This window comes from Heliconius melpomene, chromosome 14 (assembly GCF_056956725.1).
Source record: "Heliconius melpomene rosina isolate 202511_hmr_F chromosome 14, ASM5695672v1, whole genome shotgun sequence".
Classification (NCBI taxonomy): Eukaryota; Metazoa; Arthropoda; class Insecta; order Lepidoptera; family Nymphalidae; genus Heliconius; species Heliconius melpomene.
In genome coordinates, this window is record NC_140402.1 from 1,283,523 (window position 1) to 1,302,724 (window position 19,202).

Below are 19,202 nucleotides of genomic sequence, written 5' to 3' on the forward strand. Positions count from 1 at the left end.
TTTGTTGTCGGTGTCGCATTGTTCACTCGGGAAGCAAATATTGAAAAAGTAAGGAAAATCCTTATCCTATCAAATCTGTGCGTGTGTCTACAGATAACTTCAGGGCGGCCACGATTTGTTGACCGTTCTATAATACCTGTGGTTGTAATATACGCCCTTAGTTATACTTATACCTATTTATATCCATTCGTATTTCTGCGGATAAAGGCCAATAAAGAAGCATTTTTATAATAAAAAAAACAAAAATATTAACTTTTCAAGACGCCCTGTATTATTTCCATTGTATTTGCTTGCATTATCCGTTTTCAAATTAAAAAAATGTAGATATTGTTGATAAGTCAGTCGTGGCACATGGGCACACGCGTGTGACTGTAACCGGGACTAGTCCCGGGGTCAATTCCCACTCGGAGAAATATTATTAATATTTTAATTTCAAGGCAAAGCCAAGTATAGAGTTCCGCCACTCAGCACGTAATAACTCCAAAATTCCACGGAGTCGGGAATGGAGTGTCTTAACACTTGGTTCTCAGTTGTAATGTAGAGGGCTGTCTACATTATGCGGGATCCAGCGTGAAGCTATTAAAAAACGTTAAATGTAGACCTTACACTTATTTGTAAAGTCAATTAATAGGTGCAATATTGATTTTGATATTAAATAAATTACCTTACTTAAAGATAACCCTTGAATCTTATTTTTTTAATAGACAACACAAATGTTTTCGTATATCTTTGTTCAGTTTTTAATTTCGTAATGTATATTAAAAAAGAATATATATCAGTGCGCCTTCTTTCATGTAAGGCAATGTTTGTTTAGGTGTAATAAACTTTCATTGCTAAGTTACGATCTCTTGTGCTTATAGCTAGGTAAAGTCCATAGATAATACTAATTTCGAGATATGTGTTAAAAGGCTGAAAAACATTTAAGTTGATTCTTGTCGTTGTCAAGCAAGGGAATGAAAATAATATTAAAAAATATCTACGTGCGGGAATCTAACCCACAAGTATGGCCTTTTACACTTGCTCACTTCCTCAAGTTTTATTTTTTTTAGTTACATGCAAAAATTATAATGAAATGATTAAACGGAACAGATTATTAATTATTTTAATGTTATTCGTAGCACATCTGTCCACCTTTATTTTACATTCAAACTGAAATACTCCTCCGACAACATCTTCTCTCCCGCTGCTGACGAATACCTAAGTATTCTGTTATAAATAACAAATAACTTAGTGATTCTTCTCTCCCCACACAGCCTCCTCCTGACCGTTTCTCCATTTAAAGACATTGTTTAGTAGAAATATCTATATTTAAAATACAAACATTTTCCTAAGAGCACTTCCAACTTGCCATTGTAGTATGCGTCATAAATTTTATTATTTATATTGTATGTCTATTATTATTTTAATAGATACAAAAAAATATTAAAGAGAATTATAGATACTATGCACTGATTCATTAGAGCCATATTTTGTTAAGGAAATTGAAGGAAGTGTACAAAATTTATAAGAATCCATATTGTATGATTTTTAGTAAAATTATGTGTTTGTTCACTAACAGAGTACCGTGAAATTTTACCATATATATACATATTTAACCACAGTATCATGATGTACGTATTCAAGTCTTAAGATATAATTCAGTTGTACAAACAAGTATTTTAATTTTAAAATAAGTCTTTTAAGTGATATTTTTTGTTATATTTAAAGCAAAATATTTTAATGGCAGGTGTGTGGTATAATAGGATAGATTTGCCCTCTTGTTCTGTCAATTATTACAATAATAGTGTTTTAAAGTCTGCTCTTTCTATATTCTTGGGAGATTCAAATTATGTGTACGTAATACTACATCTAAAACTACATGAAAACAAAAAGGGCATGATGGAAACTTAGATAAAAATAAGGCAAGATATTTATTATCTCCCACTGCAAGCTGATATTTTACATTATAGTGTACATAGGCACATTGACAAGGATAACAAAATAAAAAATATACTGATTGATGAAATTCTAATTAACCACTGAATTCTCCACAAGTCAGCAGGACCTCATAAACAAAGGATTGATAAAGAAACTCAAAGGATGACAGCGGCGCCGGCGCGTTCGACCGGCGAGAGCGACATCTACCGTAACTGACAACAACAAGACGAACAAGAGAGTCCGACAGGGTACTCCCACTCCTCCCATGAAAACGCATCATACGCCAGCATCCAATTTATCTTTCGACAAATAAATCTGTACAAAATATATTAAATATATACTCTGTAATGCTAAAAACTGTAACGCTACCTCATCAAAAGTTCAATCACGATTATTAAATGATTTAAAAACACAACTGGTTCACACGTCCTCCGCCTCTCCGCCTCCGCTCCTCCTTTGCTTACGTACAGTCCTCGCGTGGTGTGGAGGCTAGTTGCGCTCCGACTCGTCGCAGTCGCGCGAGATGTGCCCCGGCTTGCCGCACACGTAGCATGTCTTGGTGCCGTCGGGGCAGTTGCGCGAGATGTGGCCGGCCTTGTTGCAGTTGTAGCACGTCTGGTTGGACGAGTCGCGTCCACCCTCGGGGCAGTTGCGCGCGATGTGCCCTGTCTTGTTGCACGTGTAGCACGACGGCTCGTCGGGGCTCTGCGCGCACTCACGCGCTATGTGCCCCGTGCCGTTACACCTGTCGCATACAACAAACATCCAAAACATTAGGCCTCTCAAGTGCTGCGTCATTAATTGGGGTCAGGGTCGAGGTTACGTGACGGTTGGGCTGCGTGGGTGTACACACGTGGGTACACGTGTCCACACGTACTAGCAAGTAGTATGACATTTATAGACAATAGTTATATATATAGAAGAAATAAACATTTTGAATGAATATTCATGAGAGTGGCCAAACTTTAAATTTACAAAATTATAAAAAAGAAAATTCCTAGTATTACTTTCAATTTCTTTTCATGTAGGCGTCATTATTATTATTAAATTAAAATTGAAATCTTTGCTATTTAATCACTTACTTAAAAAGACTAAAAGAAAATAACTAAACAATAATATAATATTAACCTGTAGCAACGGTCGGCTTCCTCCTTGCAGTCGCGCGCAAAGTGTCCGGTGCGGTTGCACTTGAAGCACTTCTCGCGCTGCCGGTTGAACCCAGAGTCGCGGGCGCCGACGCCGCCCTGCGTGCACTCGCGGGCGAAGTGCCCCGTCCTGTTGCACTTGTAGCACGCGCTGGAACTCATTGCTGTAATAATATAAACAAAGAGAAATTATAACATTGTTATTTTTAAAGGATTTTAAAAAATAATAATTTTTTTTGTTGCATGTGCATCTGGTAAATTTTAGGCGGTTTGTAACAGTTAAACTGTTTCGAGCGCGTAAATGAATATCTTTTTGGAAAACCTTTTGAATATGATTTTTAAATAAATTATAAGTTATTTTAATTAATCTTCAACTAATTTAATTCTAAATTTTCTGGCTTTATCATTTTCATTTTTTGCCATTTATTCTCTTTGGTCACCTACACATTAACTAGTAAATTTTATTTATTATATTTTTATCTTAAAAAAATTCTAATAAAAGCCAAATAACCTATTAATAAATTCTCCCTAATTATAAAATAGATAAAGTATCAAATAATATTTCGTCACAACGTCATTCACAAAGGATCTAAGGTCACACTAGTAATAACTGAAAACGATTGCACCGGTCATTGTCCTCTCTTGTCCCTCTCACTTACAGCGCCACGCCTGTAAGAGGGAGGAGTGACGACGACAATATTTGCACTCTCATTGAGTGACGTGATTGACCCTGGCTGATAAGCAGCGCATGAGACAAGATCACGGCAAAATATACTATTTCAGTACATTTGTGTATCAATTATGCTTGAATTACTCTAAAACAAGCGGAAAATAAAGAACGGAGAGTTTGAACACTAAGCATTTTTTTTCGAAAATAAAAAACCGAAATAGATGAGCATGACGATAAAAATGCATGAAACAATAATAAAATATAATACATATTAAGCCAATGCATCTTTTTTACTATTATGCGATAGGTATCAGTCTCGATAAGAAATGAAACTTATAAATCAAGTACAATCACTGATACAAACCGTTACGATTGCCGTCAATCGAATCGTTATGGATGACAAAGTAAAAGAATACAAATCGATAGAAACATCGATTTAAATAATGTTATAATACTTATAGTAGGAATAGATACTTAGTGGATTCTATAAATAACACCTTCCAAGAAAATGAATGAATGAATGAAATAAATGCATTGTTTCTATATAATGGTAATATACCATAATAGTTGCTTGCAATAATATCTTTATTCAAATAGTAAGATATATATTAATGTTATTAAATTGTATTTGTAATATAACAAGATATCTAAATTTTTAAGAATTTTACACCAAACAATTTTAAAGTATTTTAAAACTAGCTACATAATTATTTAATTCATATTTTCTATTTATAAATTCTTTCTCAGATTACTATAATACATTTAAATATAATTTGTAATATCTGTATGAAAAATGGGTTTTACATAAATTATCTTTTAAATTGGCATCATAATATGTAACTACAAACAAATTTCTTTAAGAGCTTACATAGCTATTTCTAAAATAATCAATGGATTCTTACACAATAATTAAAAGATAAACTGCAAAAATGGTGCATAAAAATGTAATACAATTTTAGTATGTCCTATATATCCAGATGGCTTCCATAACTGTAATACTTTCTAATACATGTTAGATTATCTGTGTTAGTAGGCTGTTCAAAAGTGAATGAAACGAGATCAAGTTCAAAAATAAGTCAAGAGAAAGCATCTCATGCAATTCTATTTTTCTGTACTTCTTGCAATTATCAGTAATTTTTTTTAAGTTTTTTACTTGGAAGAATAAATAACCGAGTATCAAGACACTCCTCTCTTTGTTTTCTGTTTCAATTACAGCATAACTTGTTAAGTGGTAGAACTTGTGTATATTGTATTATGAAAATGGTTTATTAGGGAATGGAGTGTTTTAACACTAGGTTATGTGAAGCTGATGTAAAAAACCATTTCTCAGAGTTTATATAAAACCCACAACAATTATGTTCGCGTTCACACTGTCCCACAGTATAAATCATTAATAAATTTGAAATAAAAGTCAAACTTAAAAAATGCCTAAACAGTGTTATGCCCCATATTACTTAATAATTTTTATTGATGAGATACAAAAGATAAGAGACATTGACCTTTATCTGGTGAAAGTTGATTGCATGTTAATTATTTCATATGGTATTCAAGCATGCAACTTGAAATAAGTGCCAGCATAATTATCTTTATTGTATTAAGACATACTACTAGCTTTGAAACCAATGTTGTTTTATTCTATTTTCCTCATGTAGCAGGATAGGCAGTGGGGGCTCCCTACTTTGTGCTGAGTTCTATAGGCAATGGGTATTGAGTGGCGGAACTTAACTCCATGCAACACATCATAAAAATTAAAATATTAAATATAATTTTTCTTCGGGTGGGAATGAAACCCACAAAGTCACATCGTTTTTACATTCACACACTTGTATCCCTGCATTATGACTTGTCTTCTTTTTTTCTTACATTGCATCCTGCTTATAGCAGGGAGCGCAGAAGCAAGTGTAGTTTTAAGACTCTCTGTTTCACACTTTCCAGGAATTTCTGGGACATAGTGTGTTATGAGGTGGAACTCAACATCAAACTTTGCCTCATTACCAGTAAATTAGTGGAAATTATAGTAATTCTCCCCAAGTTTGAATGAAACTCATAGCCACCATGTTTACAGTTAGATGCTGCACTATTATTTTAATGTAAAATTATGAGTAAGAGTCTAAAAAATGTGTTGTTTTTGCATTAACTGCTGTTACATTATTGAATAATTCATACATTGACAACCCTATCAATTACCAAAGACAAATGTACAGTATTTATTATGAAAAGTTCAAAGTACAAGAGACATGACATATGTTTTAAATGTTGAATTGTTTTATCTATGAATTACAAAAAGCATTTTTAAAACTGATTGTTCACTTGAAATTGTTTTCTAAAATCGTCTTCTCTTGCTTGTTTTCTAATATAACATTGTTATAAAAATACATTGTTTCATACGATACTCTTATAATTCACAAAAGAGATGCTAATTAGTATTTCATTGTTAATAAAAGAATTTTAATAACAGACATTTTAAAATTAAATGTCTTCTAATACCTGGTGTATGTTATTTTATATTATTTTGTAGAATTGTACATGAAACTAAAAAAATTAAAAGAATGATATTTGAGTCTAAGTTAAGTCTAATAATTATAATGTAATTAATGTGTCAACATATATTTTTTGTGAGCAGCTTGTCAAGGTTATGTAGGGTGTAAATGTGATTTAGTTAATTCAATATTATATACATTACAAATATTGCAATAAACATTATTCAGCTGTATTAGAATGAATGAAAAAGAAACAAACCTAACTTTCCCGCACGCCGTTTATGACACTTAGATGCGTCATGAGTAAAAAAGAAAAGTTGACTACATGGCATGGCATAGCTAACGTAGCTTAACGTAAAGTCAAGGTAGATAATAAGCCAATACAAAAATAAGCTATTCCGTAAATCAATTGGTATTTAATAAATGAGAAATTGTTCATAAAGGCAATAAATTACCTCAATTTCTATACAGCTTTGTATGTCGTTGAAGTTGCTGTAGTGCTGTCAGTACAACCACGTTCGTTAACAACCTGGACACACTGCGTTAGCTTCAAAACGATAAAAACTCATTGCAACAAATGTTTTAAATCTTGTTTAAAACTGCATTTTGCTTTTGAATGTTAAACAAATATTCTATAAAAGTACGCGGTATTGTAGAGAAACCACGTGTAGGGGTACCGGTAGCGCGCGGCTTGCAGGCCGATGATACACTTTGCACTTACCTATTTGTTGCGAAACTTCTTAAACACTTAAAGCACTATTTTATAGATCGTTAACCGATCAAAAAGTTTAGAAAAATTACAAATTAGTCGTAATTTATGACGCTATGTTTGCAAGGAAGCCAGCCACCATCACTACGAATTCGTAAAAGACATATTAAGCATAGACACAATAATAAAAAAGTTTGAATGCATAGTGAAAATTGTTGCCATTGTAAAAAATGTAGACTTACTTTGCTCATATGAGAAAACGATAAGGCAGCCATACACGGAACTTGATTACTAAAAATGACGCCAAATACGTGAAAAATATACCAGTAATATTTGAGTTATATATTTGATGCACCTATAAGCCAATTGTCAATTGTTTTTTTTATTGTTCATAACTGTCTATTTCTAAATTGACCCGTCCCTTATATGACATCCTTCCTTATAAAGTTCCCCGCCCCCTTAATGTTCAGTGTTTGTTAATGTTTGTGTTTAGTCCGTTATGTAAATTTTTATGTAAATATATTAAGAATAACAAAATTAAACTGTAAACTAACATTTTTGTAAAATAATAGTATAGATTTTAGTTTAGATTTAGATTACTAACCCTCTTGTTTATATATTGTATATATATATATATATTTTTTTGTATTGTTATAGGTGAAGGCAGTATTTTAACTGGACCACTCTTAAAAACATGCATTTTTCTGTTGTGTAATATTATTTCTCTTTTTTTACCGTACAACCTCTTTCGTGAGTTCTCCATTCAACGTGACACTGGCGAAGTGATTTTGTGCTCAACTGGCACGCTCGGAACGCCATATTAGAAAGAACAGAACAGAACAGAACTGTCTATTTTACAAATTTAATAGAAGTGTCACTTGAATTTGACTTTGATGTTCAGTACTCAGTTTATTCATCTGTCAATACTCAACTCAATTCTGACATTGACATTACAGTAAATGTCTCTGTGTTGTGAAATTGTGAATCAGTATTTACTTTTTAATATTATTTTAAATAATCAATATCTAAGGATGATTATGTATTTAGATTAAGTTATAAATGATTTTTTTCAATTAAATAATTATTGAGTTTATCTTGATTACTACTTTATATTTATAAACATGTCAACCGAAAAAAGACCTAACAGTCCCGAAAATACTGGAGAAGGTGATGATAGCGAAGGATGGATAGGTCCCATGCCTTCAGAAGCTGCGCAACCTAAAGTTAAAAAACGTAAAGGTAATTGATATACCATATATTTCATTTTATTGATTAATACTTTAATGCATACAATTTCTAACTATTATGATAATCTGATGATTTTGCTTTAGTTTTCATTTGTAATTATGAAGTTTATTTTTGATTATTTCAAAATACAGTACTGAAGTTTGAATCTCTATATCTTGAAAATTTACCATCATCTGAAACATATGAGCGCAGCTACATGCATAGAGATGTAATAACACATGTTGTAGTCACTAAAACAGATTTTGTGGTCACAGCAAGTCAAGATGGACATTTAAAGTTTTGGAAAAAACAGGTAAAATTTAATTTACCACATAAATCATAGTTTTTACTAAATTAAATGTTTGCTTACTTGAATATGTTCAAAATGTACTTGATTGGTGTATCTTTATTGTATATTAATTATTGTGAAATTATTTATTAATAATTTGTTTTTTTTTTCAGGAAGAAGGTATAGAGTTTGTGAAACATTTCAGGTGTCATTTAGCACCTATCAGTCATTTGGCAACAAATAGTACTGGGACCTTATTATGCACTGCCTCTACTGAGAAGACTGTCAAAGTTTTTGATGTAGTTAATTTTGGTAATATATTTATGCTACCTTTATTCTTCAGCTTTACATTTTCTCCCTACTAAGTAAGACCCTAATGTCAAGAGACTGTTACTGTTGCTACTAACTGTCAGAAATTGAGACATTGTGTGTTGGGTGGTGGAACTTAATGCCACACTTTGCCCAAACAGCTCCAGCTCCCAAACAGACCAAAAGAGCCAAAATATCATTTATTATTAACATTACAATAAATCTAATATGAATTTTATAAGTAACAAACATTAGTATTGAAATCAAATATTATACTGTGACATGATGATATATTGACATTATCAACAAATGTAATAGAAATATTGAAACTCAAGGACTATTCCTTGGTGTTGTCTGTGATGATGATTTATGTTCATATATAGTTATTAAGAGTAATTATATTGAGTGATCATATTGAATGCAAGCTAAACTAACCAAAGTATGGTTTTTTCTATGTTTTGGGGAGTTTATCTTTAAATATATTAATGGGACATTATTTGATATGTGTATAGTAATAATAATTAATTGTCTAAACTGTTTCAGATATGATAAACATGATATCAATTGAATTTGAACCATACTGCACTGAGTGGGTTCATTCTGCGGGTGATCCTATATCAGCAATAGCTATGTAAGTGCTTATTAAATGCTAAACACAGACACTCAAATGTTTTTTGTTATTTATTGTATGGTGAAAAATTTTATGATTTAATTTTTTCTACATATAAAATGAAGATTATAAGATATTTTGGTTTTTTCGTTTTTTAAATCTTTTTAATTATGCTATTTTAATCAGATTTTAGAGTGTATATTTTGGTATTTAAAAGTACATTTTGGAAACCATGATGTTATAAATACCGGTGATAGAATGGACTACAGTAAATTATGAAAAACATATATTTTTGCATTTATATTTTTGGTTTCCTAAAATATATTTAATAGAATTAGATATTAACACAATCATACATTAATATAGTTTTCTTTATTATGTTTATATTTTTACTCTGATTATACAAAGAGTGCTAAAAAGCTTGGTAATGGGTTCCTTGTGACACCCAGCCTACATATTGTATTGTTTCTTTTTATTTTTTGCTGCACCATGTCCTTTGCGTATGAGTATTTTTTTTTCTGAGAGGTAATTTAACCCAACCCAACATGTTTACTGACAAACAGTTCTTTAACTTTTTTAAATCTAAACTTTTATTTAATTTTCTAGCTCCGAAAAGAATACAAATAAAATACACATATTTGATGGCACACAAGTATCAGGGAGTCCCCTACATACATTTGAAACACATCAAAATGAAGTAGCTACCATTAAATATAATCCAATTTTTGAAGTAGCCGTCTCAGTGGACAGAGCTGGCATTGTTGAATACTGGACTGGGCCAAAACATGAATTCAAATTTCCAAAAAGTGTTAAATTCACATCAAAATTGGATACTGATTTATTTGATTTCGTCAAAAGTAAAACATATCCTACTGCTTTGGATTTTTCACCCGATGGCAAGAAGATGGCAGCTATTAGTTTAGATAGGAAGGTTGGTCTATATTTACAATATAAAATCATTTTTTTTATTTTAATTTATAAAGAAAATCTATCAACTCTGTAATTCTTTTTGCCAACCCTGCCCATTGCTATATACAGTGTATATAGAATTTAACAATATTTAAAAACTAGTACACTATAAAATTATTTTTTTTATTCCAGGTCCGAATTTTCCACTTCCTTACTGGTAAACTGCATAAAGTACTAGACGAGAGCTTGCAGCGTTTCCAAGAGTTGCAACATCAAACACAACAGCTGCCAAACATGGAGTTTGGGAGAAGGTAAACACTTATTCCAATTTAATGTGCACATAACAATGTTATCTCTTAAAATTGAAAAAGAAAAAGTGAAACTATTAAAAAAGGTGGTATACAATACAAATATATGTGATATACCTATATGAAAAGATATAGTAAATATACGTTTTTACTCATAGTATAAAAAAATATCACTCAAACATTTATCTTCTCATTTATTTTTTTTTATTTATTCTTGCAGCGTTGAGTTCCACCCCTCAGCATGCAATGCCTCCAGAATTCTACGGAAATGGGGGACAGAGTGTCTTAACACTAGGTTCTCTCTACCTATCCTGCTATGTGTTTTGTATTTGTGGTTAATTTTTTTTTTCTATATTCATGGTTACAAATGAATACATATGTCATACTTTTAAAATTATTTTTTTAAACATTTCAGAATGGCAGCAGAACGCGAATTAGAGAAATCTCATTACGCGCAACTAGCGAATATAATATTCGATGCTAGCGGCCATTTTGTGTTATATGCGACGATGCTCGGCGTCAAAATGGTGAACCTAACCACAAACAGATGTGTCGCGTTGCTAGCCAAGCCTGAGAACCTGAGGCCTTTGCAACTTACATTATTTCAGGTATGTTTTTTTTTCCTTCACACTGTATCCCGCACACTACAGGGTAATCAGGAGGATTGAGTGTTGAGTGGCAGAACTCAACGCCGCGCTTTTGCCTCGACACCAGAGCGAAGAAATGGAAATGTAAATTGAAATAAATATTTCATCTCTTCGAGTGGGGATCGAGTCCGTTCCGTGACCGGGATACAGGGTGAAGCTGAAAAAAAAATGTCAATAGAATTATTAGAAAGCAAATTATGAAGTGACTTATTATCAGGTTTTTTCTTTCTACCTCATAATAAATCGGGGGAATTTTTTGGTCTCTTGTAAAGCACAAGAGGTACAGGATTTAATTACTGAAACCACTTTCGATTTTTCAATACGTGTTCTTAAAAACATTCATTTTCTTTTTAATTACCAGGGTAGAACAAATCAGTCTAAAGTAGCAACTACACTCGAAATGGAAGGCTCGGAGAACCCAACTCTGTTGAATGTCAAAACTGACCCTACTTTATTCTGTACTGCATACAAAAAGAACAGGTAAAAAAGTTTTAAAGTTTATATGTAGAAGCTGTCGTGGTACAGTGAGACATTAACTAAATATAAATTGTCAATCTGCATTGAAAACGCGATTTTTACAATTATTTCCATGATTTATTTTCATATCCTTAAAATGCAGCATCTTGAAATTGGACTGTGCGTGACGAAAACATTGTCTTGATATTTGGTCTTCTCATTCTAATTGAGCTTTATCATTATGTTATGCAAAATTACGGTGGTAGTGAGTTCAATCCCCACTCAGGGAATTTTTATTTTAGCACTGAGCAAGCAATTTCTTGAATTCTAGTGGTGCATTAAGAACGGTTTCTAATGCTACTTGAAGAAAGCTGGAAAAAAATCTCTGTAGTAAGAATTCTATTTAAATCTCTGTATTAATAATTTAAAGATCTTAACCGAAAATTATAACCATAATACATTATTTTATTGAATATTTGCAGATTTTACGTATTCTCTCGTCGAAGTCCAGATGACGTGAAGAGTCCGGACGCCGACCGTGACATATTTAATGAGAAACCTTCTAAAGAAGATATTATATCTGCTACTGAAGGACAAGGTCAGTATAAATTACTTAGGCATATTAAAATATTAAATTAAATGAATTATGCAGGATTTTAAACTTTGCTTGTTGCAATCTGTCTAAATACTAAATTGCGCTAAAACGATGTACTTTATTTAAATTTTCTATCTAATATGGTAATATAAATTTAACTGGGATGTTCATGACATAAGTTTTGAATCAAGACATCTTAAATAAATTTATTTTGACATAAAAATTTCGGAACTTTGACATAAAATATATTCACAATATTTTAAGATGCCACATTGAATGTCTATTTTACTAATTATCTATCATTAAAGTACATGCCGATTTTTTTTGATTAAGTACATATTATTTAATTACAATTAACATTCCCAGGTGTTCAACGTCTCTATGAACAAGCAATTCTACATACTTCCCTGGGGGATGTCCATATTAGGTTATTTGGCAAGGATGTGCCCCGCAGTGTGGAGAACTTCAGTGGACTTGCAAGAAACGGATATTACAATGGACATATATTTCATAGAGTTATCAAAGGGTTTATGATACAGACTGGTGATCCTACTGGTGAGTTGTTAATGTTGCTGAGAGAAAAGAAAATTTAAAAATGAAAGAACCCTACAGTTCAGACACTCTCTTCCCTATTTTTCACTGAATTGTCGATACAAAGCGTGTTCAGTAGCAAAATCCAACAGTGTTTAAAATTTGTACTCCTTTACCAGACAGAGGAAATGAAAATGTTAAATAATTTAAGTGGGATCGAATCTACAACTGTCGAGTTTACTACAGTTACAAAGCTATGCCAATGTGCCATGATGGCCTCTAAATATACGCACAATTTTAATATGAAATTATTTACTATAAATTATATTATTTTTTATTACAACCAGGAACCGGTACTGGCGGAGAGAGTATATGGGGTGGAGAATTTGCAGATGAATTCAAACCCCATCTGAAGCACGATCGACCGTACACAGTCAGCATGGCCAACGCCGGCCCCAATACAAATGGAAGCCAGTTCTTTATTACTTTGGCCCCTACGGTCAGTATTTCTTTTTTTTTGTTAGCAGGGTAGCAGAGGGTACCTAGGAATCTAGTGTTAAGACGCAAGCACGTAGAAAGTTCGCATTAAGATACTTTGGTTTCCAAGGTTCCGCCCATTTCTCAAGGTATTGGGTGTTGAGTAACGTTACTGTAGCTTGGAAATGAAAATATGAATACTTCATTTCGTGCGGTGGGAATCGAACCCATACAAATCTGCGTTTACAATCGCACATTTGTGCTCCTGTGCCACGACGGCCTCATCACTTTCGACTGGCATATATTTTGTTTCGTTATTCATATTCAAATTTGAATTTCCATCTCTTTTTAACGGAAATTAGAGAAAAAAGTTGATAAATCAGCTTCACATCTAGTGTCAATATAATCTGTTTTTGACTTAATAGGCGCTATAGGCGCGATACCACTATATCACGATGATGATCTATAATTAAATAATTTAAAATTGTAATTTTTTTTCAGCCATGGCTAGACAACAAGCACACGGTATTCGGTCGCGTGGTCCGCGGCATGGAAGTGGTTCAGAACATTGGCAGTGCGAAAACCAACCCCAAAACCGATAAACCTTACGACGATGTACGGGTTATATCTGTTACAGTTAAATAAGTGGAATGAGAGATTAATAAATAAATATTTTTATGATAACATGTTGTTTTTATACATTTTATGAAAAGAATGTAAAACTATCGAAAGTTTCATTAACTTTAATAATCTTTTAAAATAGCAACAACTTCCCAGTGTATTAATAAAAAAAATGTTTATCGAAAAATATTTTTCTTTAAATAACTAATTCAGAAAACACTAATGTGTACAGAGATGTTTTATTTTTCTATTGCTTGATAAATTTTAATTGCTAGTAGTATTTATAAATACAATTGCAAATTATTACTAAATAAGATAAGGACACTAGAGCCATCTATAGGCGAATAGCGCTATTACTGACTAAGCTGAAAAATTAAGAATAACTCTATAGTGAGTGTTAAACGCTATAGATTTAGGCAAAATACAAAGGATGGAGTGTATCAACACAATTTTTTATCTGCTTAACCTTGTATACGCAAAATACCAGGCCAGACCAAGTTAGGTAAAAAAACTTCTTACGTTGGTTAATCAACAATTAAGATGAACAGCGCCATCTATCGACGAATAGTTCAAACAGCTTGCTTTAAAACTGAGAATTATGTAAACCAGATGGCTGTAGTTACTATTTAAATGATAATATTGATATCAAATATCGAGTTTTTGCTTTGTTGATATTATATGTGATCATACATAATAAATATCTATTACACAAAGATATGTCAAAGAGATAAGCGTTAGTATATCGCTGATTATCTCACAACCATAACTTTTATCGAATACCAACCACGGTATTTAAACCGCTATTGTAAATTTTTAAAATTTATTTATTATTAAATAGTATTTCTATTAAGCAATTACTATAATATTTACCTAAATATATGTAAAATCATTCTTAATCGAATTAAAAATTCAATCATTAATATAAATTTGTACGCAGCAATAAATAAAGAAACAAAAAGGGATTTTAATAATAATTTTCCTACTTTAAATTGGTGAACTTTATCTGTGTAGAGCGAGTACCAGATATATCTCCGTACTGCTCGCACTCGCCGGTCCGCCGTATCCCCTCTTCCCCGCGCCCTGCACATACATTTTCTTGTAGCGCGTTGAGGCGCGGTCTCCCCGCCCTCACCTCGCCCCTTCGTAGCATCATTTCCACTGCACATAACGATTTTTGTTTAAGTTTCCAAAAACTACTTTTATATTTTTTAATTCTTTTTTTTAGCTTCACACTGTATCCTGCACTTAACAGGGTAAGCAGTGGGAACTTGGGAACATAGTGTTCAGACACTCTCCCATAAAGGCACTTCAATTCCCTAGATACCTCCGAATTTAGGAGGCACTGAGTATTGAGTGGCAGAATTTAACGCCGTGCTTTGCCTCGTTACCAGAGCGAGGAATATTAAATACTTCGATTATCTGACTGTTGTGTTTACAGTCGTCCTTGCGCCAAGACTAGCAGCAACTATTCTTATAATATTTTCTACATTTACAATCATTCTAAATGAAATGAATGATAAACATACTATAATTGCTGTTAACGTTTGTTTTTTAGAATTATTCGTTAAATAAATTATACTTGAAATATAATTTATATATATATATATATATATATATATATATATATATATATATATATATATATATATATATATATATATATATATATATATATAATTAATCAATTTTGATCTGTCTTATTTTAATAAAATAAGCTGTTTTCTAAGAATTATTTAAAGTTTCTTTAATTAGTATGAAATTTAATGTTAAGTGCTTTATTTACGTTATCGCTAGTATAATGGAGACAGGTTCCCCGATTCTCGGTAATCGCACGAAGTCGTAAACAGCCCGCTGTGGCCTCGCGTCTCGTCATACGCATATCGACCAATCACAGACGAGAACCGCGCAATATCACGTCACCGCCGACCAATTAGCGCGCGCGTTTATCACGCGATAGTTAAAAATAGCTTATCTGAGTCATGGAATAAAAGCACTGGTTGTTTCTTAACAATGTTTAGAAACAAGTGGAACGTCGACCGCGGTGGATGTACGTCGGGACGTGAGAAAGTTTACTTCGTGAAGTGAGTTCAGTGCAATCGAGGAGTTCGGTGCTAACACATGGTTCGGCAATCCGGCCACGGGATGGAGACCACTTTCTATGACGAGCACACCTATCCCATGAGTGGCCCCGTCGAGAGTCTCAAGAGATCCTTAACTTTGGACTTGGACTTCGGGCGAGGCGGGAAGAGGGCCCGCAACGGCCCGCCCGTCCTGTCCTCCCCTGACCTGCAGCTCCTGAAGCTGGGTTCCCCCGAGCTCGAGAAGCTCATCATGCAGAACGGCATGATCACAACAGCGACACCAACGCCCGGCGGCGCTGTGCTGTTTCCCGCCGTGGCGCCTACGGAGGAGCAGGAGATGTACGCGCGGCCGTTCGTGGAGGCGCTGGACAAGCTGCACCATAACGAGCCCGCGCCCCTTGGCCCCGTGCCCGGGCGCCGGGTGTACGCCGACCTGGATCGCCCCCTGGACCGGTACCCCACGCCTGTGGTAAAAGACGAGCCGCAGACCGTGCCCAGTGCCGCCAGCTCGCCGCCACTGTCGCCCATCGACATGGACTCGCAGGAGAGGATCAAGCTGGAGCGCAAGCGGCAGCGGAACCGAGTGGCTGCCTCCAAGTGCCGGCGGCGCAAGCTCGAGCGCATCTCAAAGCTGGAGGAGAAGGTGAAGCTGCTGAAGGGCGAGAACGCTGAACTGGCGCAGATGGTGGTAAAGCTGAAGGATCACGTCTCGCGGCTCAAGCAGCAGGTGCTGGAGCACGCCAACGGTGGCTGCCACATCGACGCGCACTTCTGAGAGCCGCGCGCGCCGCCCCCCACATTCCATGCTAGTCGCGCCCGCGAGGACGCAGCATACAAAGCGATTTGTGATCTTAATTTTACCGTGTAATATATAGTTAACTGTAGTGTGTAAGGTGAAGCTACGGCGAATGTTGTGATGTTTGAGAGGAGCGAGTGCCAGAGCCGGGCCCGCAGCCCTAGGGCTCCGGGGCCGCCGGCCGGAGGATGTACTTAGAGAGCGAGTCGCGAGACCAGCTACCGTTGTAAGTCGCAGTTATGGTTTTCCTCGTATCAGTATTGCGTTGTCTCATTTAGAATAGTGTAGAAACTAGAAAGGATAATCGTCCGACGTCACTCGGTGCAGACCGGCCGAGGCGGAGGCGGCGTTGCCAGCTCTCCGGCGAATTTCCCGTTCCGGCGCTGTTGCCGTCCCGCCGCGGCTCGCGCTACGAGCGTTCGCTCGCGATCCGCGGTGGACGGAACCTTTGCAAGCAAATTAATATTTTTTGCATTTTCATTGCAACATAAATATGGAAAACATTGTTATATTGTAATAAGGGACACGCGCCCGCGCCGAGCTGGCAACGACGCGACGTCGCACAACTCACAAGTCACGAGCGGATGTTCTGTTAATTAAAATTCCGCCTGCGCCGCCCTCGCGGAATGGCGGCCATGTGTTCGACTATCGGCGGTCGGACGTTCCGAATCACGTTTTGTTGCACAAGGTTAACTTTTTTCATTATAATAATGGCGCCTCGACGCCTGACGGATCCGTCACGCCCGACGGCAGATGCTGTGCTTGCGCGAGAGACTGCCAGAGGCCAGAGTGAGTGAGAGACGGAGTGTTGCGAGATGAATGCTTCTAGTGAGTCGGTACTGACCCGGTGCTCTTTAAAGGTCTTGTAACGTGAGGCCGTCCGATTAAAAATTGTGATGAACGAATGCCTGAGAGTGTAAGAGTGCGATGTATTTATTAGTGAGAATGTTTATTTTCTAGGATCAAGTAGCAATCTCGAGTGCCTACGCTTTGTAAACTAAAGCCTATAACTGTTTTATTGTTTTTGTTACCATTAAATGTGCTGCAGTGAGCTCGTACTGTGCTGTACCATTGTCTTCTGTAGATATTGTAAGTTATATTATACCAATTAACAAGTTGAATTGTTATAGACTATGAGGTGCCCGCCGTCGGTTTCTATTATATTAAATATATGAGTGCGAGTAATGTACCTAAAAGGACGTGCCATGGCGGGTTCACCTGTTTTTTGTATTATTTTTATACAAAATGATTCTTCTGAATGTTAACAATAATTTGTAAGTAAAGATAAAAACAGTTATACTAAAATAATATATTTTTATGAATTTAACAAAGAATATTGTTTTATACTGAATACGTATTGTATGATAAAATTGAATGGAGAGAAAATAAATTATGAAGATTATTATACCATTATATATTCTCTTTTATTTTCTAACTAATTACACGGTATAAATATCCCATAACCCAGTAATTACCAGTAATTTGTAATCATTTGCAAATAATTAACCAAATTAACCTTACCACGATAAATGAAAAGATATTCTGCATAATAAACAAAAGTAATAACAATAACATGTATAATAAAATATGAAGTACTTTATAAATCTTATCACCAATAATACCTTGCAAAGTTACACGCCGCCTATTTTGAATATTTGGGGGAGTGTTAACTGCAGAATGCACTTGGATAATAAACAAATATCCTTATGGAATATCCATGAATATTAAATACACTGTAATAATGCTAATAAATTAGAAAACTATAACACTCATCATATTCTCATGATACAAAAGAATTTATGTACCTTCTAGTTATGTAAGGTGAGAATATAAACAAAGAATTATCATTTCAGTGATAACAAACGTAATATGACCGACATAAGCATAGCTATTACATAAATACAAGTATCGAATGGTAAACCTGTCACATCTGACTCACAATCACTACAAATAAGTGATGTAGTGTACAGATGGCACAGATAAATTATGTTCTAAAAATAGTTTTTAAGCGAAAAGTTGCATTGGATTCGAAGTTTGTCTTGTTTATGTATGCTTTTTTTTATCACAAATCGTACCATACTCAAAATTGGACCAAGGACAAAAATATAAAGATTTCACTAAGTAGAATTTGCACTCTACTCGTCATATATTCGAACTGAATTATGTTGAGTTAATAACGGCAAATAAAAACAGTTACGTATGATAAATAATAATTATTATGCTTTATAAGATAATAATGTTCGAATGAGGTAAAAAGTGACACTCATGAAAACAAAGGCGACGAAGGTCAAAAGACGGTGATTGTGAGACTTTAGCGGAAATGCGAATACAGTGTTGACACATGGACATTGAACCTTTACAAGATTATAAATCTTTTTTTCATCTCTATGTTCTCTATGAATTAAATTGAAACTCTAAACAAGAA

General features: G+C 34.5%; 3 protein-coding genes across 4 annotated transcripts; 2 read left to right on the top strand and 1 right to left on the bottom strand.

Moving 5' to 3' along the window:
- Window positions 1-1,893: 1,893 nt before the first annotated feature.
- Window positions 1,894-7,095, bottom strand: CNBP (CCHC-type zinc finger nucleic acid binding protein). Of its 2 annotated transcripts, XM_085197642.1 has the most exons (4): window positions 6,934-7,091; window positions 6,668-6,741; window positions 3,046-3,226; window positions 1,894-2,662 (listed from the first exon to the last, which is right to left on the bottom strand). In XM_085197642.1, exons 3-4 carry the CDS (start codon window positions 3,222-3,224, stop codon window positions 2,407-2,409), a joined length of 435 nt encoding a protein of 144 aa, XP_085053768.1. In that variant the 5' UTR covers window positions 3,225-3,226; window positions 6,668-6,741; window positions 6,934-7,091; the 3' UTR covers window positions 1,894-2,406. The 2 variants fall into 2 exon arrangements, with proteins under 2 accessions (XP_085053768.1, XP_085053767.1); XM_085197641.1 differs by lacking the exon at window positions 6,668-6,741 and having other exon boundaries at window positions 6,934-7,095.
- Window positions 7,096-7,864: 769 nt separating this feature from the next.
- Window positions 7,865-13,963, top strand: LOC146531852 (peptidylprolyl isomerase domain and WD repeat-containing protein 1). Its single transcript, XM_085197643.1, has 12 exons — window positions 7,865-8,160; window positions 8,301-8,461; window positions 8,611-8,749; window positions 9,290-9,377; window positions 9,963-10,287; window positions 10,458-10,576; window positions 10,989-11,181; window positions 11,582-11,700; window positions 12,159-12,274; window positions 12,638-12,826; window positions 13,150-13,301; window positions 13,781-13,963. The coding sequence occupies exons 1-12, from the start codon at window positions 8,043-8,045 to the stop codon at window positions 13,922-13,924; spliced, it is 1,863 nt and encodes a 620-aa protein (XP_085053769.1). The 5' UTR covers window positions 7,865-8,042; the 3' UTR covers window positions 13,925-13,963.
- A 1,940-nt stretch (window positions 13,964-15,903) lies between these two features.
- Jra (Jun-related antigen) lies at window positions 15,904-18,190 on the top strand. The gene has a single exon (XM_085197644.1). It carries the CDS (start codon window positions 16,019-16,021, stop codon window positions 16,754-16,756), a length of 738 nt encoding a protein of 245 aa, XP_085053770.1. The 5' UTR covers window positions 15,904-16,018; the 3' UTR covers window positions 16,757-18,190.
- The last annotated feature ends 1,012 nt before the right edge of the window (window positions 18,191-19,202 follow it).

Coding starts and splice junctions, on each gene's coding strand:
- CNBP (XM_085197641.1), bottom strand. CDS start 3,224: ATGAGTTCCAGCGCGTGCTACAAGTGCAACAGGACGGGGCACTTCGCC. Junction 2,663..3,045: donor GAAGCCGACCGTTGCTACAG/GTTAATATTATA, acceptor TGTATGCGACAG/GTGTAACGGCACGGGGCACA.
- LOC146531852 (XM_085197643.1), top strand. CDS start 8,043: ATGTCAACCGAAAAAAGACCTAACAGTCCCGAAAATACTGGAGAAGGT. Junction 9,378..9,962: donor CCTATATCAGCAATAGCTAT/GTAAGTGCTTAT, acceptor TTAATTTTCTAG/CTCCGAAAAGAATACAAATA. Junction 10,288..10,457: donor CTATTAGTTTAGATAGGAAG/GTTGGTCTATAT, acceptor TTTTTATTCCAG/GTCCGAATTTTCCACTTCCT.
- Jra (XM_085197644.1), top strand. CDS start 16,019: ATGGTTCGGCAATCCGGCCACGGGATGGAGACCACTTTCTATGACGAG.